The sequence below is a fragment of the Galeopterus variegatus genome, unplaced genomic scaffold (assembly GCF_000696425.1).
Source record: "Galeopterus variegatus unplaced genomic scaffold, G_variegatus-3.0.2 Scaffold1331, whole genome shotgun sequence".
NCBI lineage: Eukaryota > Metazoa > Chordata > Mammalia > Dermoptera > Cynocephalidae > Galeopterus > Galeopterus variegatus.
The window spans coordinates 42,321-48,407 of record NW_007727442.1 but is presented as its reverse complement, the minus strand read 5'-3'; the positions used below and the strand labels follow the sequence as shown (position 1 = coordinate 48,407).

The 6,087-nt window shown below is 48.1% G+C and overlaps 1 protein-coding gene across 1 annotated transcript in view; it reads right to left on the bottom strand.

Annotated features, from left to right (window-relative positions):
• Positions 1–2,016, bottom strand: part of CALN1 (calneuron 1) — a gene marked incomplete at its 5' end in the record, with an annotated part of 239,514 nt that extends 237,498 nt beyond the window's left edge. Inside the window, one exon of the mRNA XM_008576335.1 lies at positions 1,835–2,016. Coding sequence (XP_008574557.1) covers positions 1,835–2,016 — 182 coding nt within the window. The remainder of the gene's footprint in view (positions 1–1,834) is intronic.
• Positions 2,017–6,087: the final 4,071 nt, after the last annotated feature.

Below are 6,087 nucleotides of genomic sequence, written 5' to 3'. Positions count from 1 at the left end.
ACTAGGTTTTATTATGAGTTGTGTGCGAAGAATCAAAAGCGTAAAATCTTTTTAGTTCCATAGACAGAGGTATAAGTTAAGATTTTTATTATTTTTAGGAGGAAACGTTTTTTCTGCAAATGTATTTCTGAAATGATGACAGAAGCCAGTGGAAGAGATTTTGCTATAAAATATGTGCTTTGCTTCAGCTTTTCAGAGATCTCTCTAAAATACAAAGCAAGGTCAAATGAGGCCTGCAGAGACATGGCGAGGACAAGCTGGGATGGCTTGCACAACTGAATGCCCTGATAAAACACGGCATCCTGACCAGAGGATGGATGTCTACATCTGCACTTAGTGGTTGGCACTGGGGTTCATGCACCACATGGTCACCCTGTTGTCATCCTCCACACAAGCCCAGCAAGATAACAGAAGGGAACCATGCTCCTGCAACCAGCCTGCAGGCCAAGCACACATCACCCTACCATGACCTGGTCTTTCCCTCCAAAGAGACCCTGCCCCTCTCCACTGGCTCCTGTTACATGGTCTATACTTCACGCTCTGCCTCAGAGTGCCAAAAGCCCACCACTCTGGACATAATAAGAAGCCAAGGCAGGATCTAAATACCAGGAGGAACACAGCCGGTTTGGGACAGATGTTGAGGAACAAACCTGCATGATCCCTAGAGATTATCTAATGCAGTTGTTTTCCAGAACTTTTTAAAAACCGTGAGACTGTTTTCCCCAATGAGCTTGTGTGAGGAAATTAGAATCAGTATAGTCAGGCCCCCTCGCCTCATATCCGGCTGGGTATGATTCAGCACATCCGATGTAAACAAGTTAGGTACGACTGGTGTAACTGTGCATGCGTGCCTATATACTTCTTGACTCAGTGCCATTGTTGTGTATCTTTTGGTATAAAGGGCGGTGGCTCTGAACTGTGGGCCAGCAGAGTTCACATCGAAGTAAAGCATGTCTATCTGTTATCGGCCACCAGAATCTTTGTTCAACTACCTCACTCACAACCTGCACACGATGGGGCAGAGGGGTCTGTGATCCAGCCTGACAGCTTGTATGTAGAAACTCAGTATGTAACACAGGCAGAAAATAACCTGATACGTCTGTACAATGGAATATGATTTGGGAAACAAAGCACTGACACATGCTACAACATGGAAGAACCTCAAAAACATCACGCTATGTGAAAGAAACCAGGCACAAAGGGCCACATATTATATGATTCCACTTAATGAAATGTCCAAAAGAGGCAACTCTCTAGAGACAGAAAGCAGACTGGTGGTTGCCTGGGACTTGGGGGATACCGGGACTGGGAGGAGGTGGCTAAGAGGTGTGGTGCTTCTTTCTGGAGTGATGAAAATGTTCTAAAATTGATTGTGGCATTGGTTGCACGAATCCGTGAACATGCTGAAAGCCACTGAATTGTACACTTTAAATGAATAAAATCTGTGGTATGTGAATTTTATCTCAATAAAGCCATTTTTTAAAAAAGAAGAAGAAAAAGGGGCTCTCTCATGACTCCACTGGCAGGACCTTCGTCCGTAAAATCTGTGGTATGTGAATTTTATCTCAATAAAGCCGTTTTTTAAAAAAGAAGAAGAAAAAGGGGCTCTCTCATGACTCCACTGGCAGGACCTTCGTCCTCACCCTACTCCTATAGTGGCCTCAAAGCCACCCCTCAGATCCCTAGGACTCTGTGGAATGCTCATCAGAAAACCCTGATCTAGTCCAAGTTTCCACTCCTCAAACGTAAACCAAGACATGAACTCACATCTTTTGATTCCAAGTGCAAGGCCCCCGTACCCTGGCTTCAGTGGGGGGACGGCTGTGGCCCTTACCGTCCATGTCCAGGCGCTGCATGATGATGGCCAACTCCACCTCGCTCGGCATGTAGCCCAGGGAGCGCATGGCCATGCCCAGCTCCTGCTTGGAGATGAAGCCGTTCCCATCTCGGTCCAGAACCCGAAAGGCCTCTCGGATTTCTACAAGGGAGAGCAAAGAAAGCCCAATGGTCACATGGCTGGTTTACTCCACTGAAATTATGGGCGATTGTCTACTGGTGACTCCTAACTGCTTTACAAGTAATGATATATTAAAACCCTTTAATAGGATAAAAGAGAGGCCAAAGGAGAACAAAAGAAAAGAAATGAGAAAGAGAAGAAAGAAAATGATAGGAAACAGAGGGGAGGGGATGGGGAAAAGAAAGGAGGTAGCTGGCCCTGAGCATGCTGAGACACCATAGCAGGCACATGGCGAGACAGTGGTCCTGGTGGATAATCATGTTAACCAAGGACACCTTCTGAGCAAGAATGAGGATTAGGTTTCAGCTGCAAGGAGAAAACTGCCTCTTAACTGCAGCCCCTAGGAAGAAAGGATAATGGGATTCCCCTTTGCAGACACATTTCAGATCCCTGCTGCTGCACAGAAAGCTTTTTCAACCTCCAAGGACAGGAGTTAACTATCACACAGTTTTTATTTCATTCCTCTAATTTACAGGTGTTTATGGCTATAAACAACCTCAGATCAATAACAGTGTCAGGAAAGCTCAAAAGTTGTCTTTAATCACTTTCCCTCGGGGCTGGCAGAGAACTTGGCTCTGCCATCAATAAGGCACATTCCCCCAGCAGGTGACCCGCCATCCTCCTGCCTGCCCCATGCCAGAGTTGCTCTGAATTCCACCCAGAGTCCCTTCCTCCAGAGCCCCCCGCAGCTGCTAGCCTGACCTGACTAAGAATTTCCAAACACATCACACCCCTTCAACACATGACTCGGGGAAACTGAAGATGAGAGGTTTGCCAATCATCTCTGAGAAGCTTTGACTCTTTATCAATAAATCCAGTGTAAGCCCAGGTAGGGTGGCTGCCAACATCTCCCATGCCATTTGACAAGCATTGATTACCTATGATGTGAGGAGCATGGTATTAATACCACAGGGAAATAAAAATGATCCACTAGGCATCATGGTTCTCCTCCACAGCCCCATACTCCAACCAGGATGGCAAGTTACATGCAGAAACGTGCTGTCTAACCCATTTACTCATCACCTGTCAAAATATCTGCCTGTGCTTCTGACCTGTGACACACTCTTTATCAAACAGGCTTTTCTCTTTCCTCTTTGTATTAGTCACCTGTGGCTGCTGTAACAGAAACCTATTCTCCCACAGTCTGGAGACCAGAAGTTCAAAATCAGTATCACTAGATTGATATCAAGGTGTCAGCAGAATGAGGTCTCTCTGGAGACTCCCAGGGGAATCCACTCTTTGCCTCTTCCAGCTTCTCGTGGCTGCCAGCATCCTTTGGCTTGTGGCCCCATCACTCCGATCTCCACCTTCTCCCCTCTAATCTCCCTCTCCTAAGAACACTCATATTTGCATTTAGGGCCCACCCAGATTGTCCAGGATAATCTCCCCAACTCAAGATCCTTAACTCAATCATATCTTCAAAGATCTTTTTCCAAGGTAACATTTACAGGATCCAGGCATGAGGACTCAAAATCTTTGGGGGCTGTTTTTACTACACCATCCCATCCAACACTTCCACCTGAAACACCTTCCTTTCCTTCTTCTCTGCGAAGATCAAACCCATCCTTCAAAGCCAAGTCAGGGGCCACATATTCCTCAACAATGTCTTGGCTCACCACAGCCAACTTCTCTCCCTTTCTGCCAACCACTGAGCAGGTCGTTTGTTGCTTTCACATGACATCTGGCACGCCCCATCTAGAAACACCACAATCGCACAGAAACCATGGCTTTTCCTTTGAGCTTTGAGCCCTGCAGCCTCTTCCTCCATCTTTGTACAGACAGTCCCTGACAACTCTATTTGTCAACTTTACGATGGTGTGAAAGTGATGATGCATTCGTAGAAGCTGTACTTCAAGTGCCCACATAACCATTCTGTGTTTCACTTTCAGTACGGTATTCAGTAAATTACATGGGATATTCAACACTTTATTCCAAAATAGGCTTTGTGTTAGATGAATTTGACCAACTGTAGGCTGACATATCTTAGCACCTTTGAGGTGGGCTGCGCTCAGCTATGACATTCTGTAGGTTACATGTGTTAAGTGCATTTTCAATTTACGAAGTGTTTATCAGGACAGACCCCATCGCACGTGGAGGAGCCTCTGTGTGTTCTCCGCCCTCACTCTGCAGGAGGCCCTAGATAGAGCTACTCAGCGAATGGTGAGTCTGAGCAGATAAAGATCCCGTATGAGTAGTAAATCCATTATCAGTACTACAACTGCACGCTGATGCTTTCCGTGAGTAATGTGGCTTCCAGCAGACAGAAGAGCAGCCCGCGAGCTGGGACCCTAGACTCCCGGCCAGCCATAATAGCTAATTAGGTCTGTGGCCAGATCCGGAGTCCTCAGTTTGTTCATGTGTGAAATGAGCCAGGTTGGCCATGAGGATCCCTTGGGCCCTCCCAGCCTCCTCCCGTGGGTCCATGGACATTGATAAAATGCTTAAGAACAGGAAAGCTGTATTCTCTTCCCTACCCTATTAATCTGCTGCTCAACCCCCTCTTTCTTTTCATCAGCGGTATAGAAACAACGTTTAGTCCAGCCCACATTCTGAGTCGAGGAGTTGGTCTGCATTTTGAAGTGTTTCCCATCAGCAAAACATGCTCAAGTTCGCCTAAAGCAGCCATAAGTTTTCCTGCCACATTTTGGGTGGCCTGGAAAGAGCTTAGAGCTGCTTAGCCTGAGGTTATGGAACAGTGTTCAAGGGGACTGGAGCGGAGACCGCGGCATCATGTGGCCTGAGCCCAGACCCCCAGATACTGAGGACAGGAGGATGCAGAGGCAGCTGGGTGGCCTGGAAAGAGCTTAGAGCTGCTTAGCCTGAGGTTATGGAACAGTGTTCAAGGGGACTGGAGCGGAGACTGCGGCATCATGTGGCCTGAGCCCAGACCCCCAGATACTGAGGACAGGAGGATGCAGAGGCAGGGACTCCTGATGTGGGAGTCAGCCTGCAATGCAGCTGGCCCCAGTTTTGCCCTGCCACCTGGGGCAGGCTCCCCTCAGCCTCAATTTCCCCATCTGAAAAATGGGTTGGGTTGGATCTGTTTCCAGCCTCTGCTGCAAGGTTTTACATTGAGGCCTGGAACATATGTGCCATGGTAGGAATGTCAGGTGGCGGCAGTATCCACGGCTGGGGTCCCTGGAAAGCATGTGCAGCCTGCGCCCTGGCATGCATTCTTTGGACTCCCCCTTCCCAAAGCATCACCTCCACTCCCATCCTTTCTAACTCAGTCCTGAACCCTCTAGGCTGCTGATATGACTGGACAGGGTAGTACCCTTCTGTTGACAGGGACCTGCCTTGCTCTTATGGTCTCCCTGAGTGCCCTAGATCTCACCAGTGAACTTCAGCTTTTTCCTCACACTGGAGACCCAGAGTGCCCTGGCTTGGGGTGTTTGAGAAGCTGGCCTGCAAATGAGGGCCTTGGCAGCTGTGTCCTCTGACCTCCACTCAGCTGCTCAGGCTACAGCCAGAGTTGCCTCACCCTTGGGCTGCTGAATTTGGCCAGTCAGACCTCAGACAGGGGCACTCCAGAATTGCCCTGCTGTGAAGGGACCTGCTCCTTCGAGGCCTCGAGTGCCTACAGTCTGTAGCATGTAACCAGGCCAGCCCTCCTCTGGCCCGGCCCAGGACAGGGCAGGCACATATCAGCTCAGGACTCTGTATCCTGGGGCCTGCAGGTAAGTAGTACAAAGCCATCCTGCTCTGTTTCCATAGAATATCTGCTCCTGGTTCCCAGGTACAGAATTTGTGCGTGTGTGTCGACAGAAACAGACAAAGCTCACTAACATCATTTTCTTTCAAAATAGCAGAGAGGAAAAAAATGTATCAAACTAGAAATCCACAATGGGAACTTCTGGAGATTTAATCTTTCCAAGGTAAGGAAAGCCCAGGCAAACCAGAGGCTTATTGGGAGGAAATTGATCTTGCAGTCTGGAAGAGACATGTGATCTATGCCTCATTTTATTTTTTAATAGCAGAACACGGTGTGAGAAATATGCTCATAAAACCAGTGGGGACATTGGAGCAGGCAGGATCCCTCTGCCTCTGGCTGTAGAAGGATGGTTCACAGC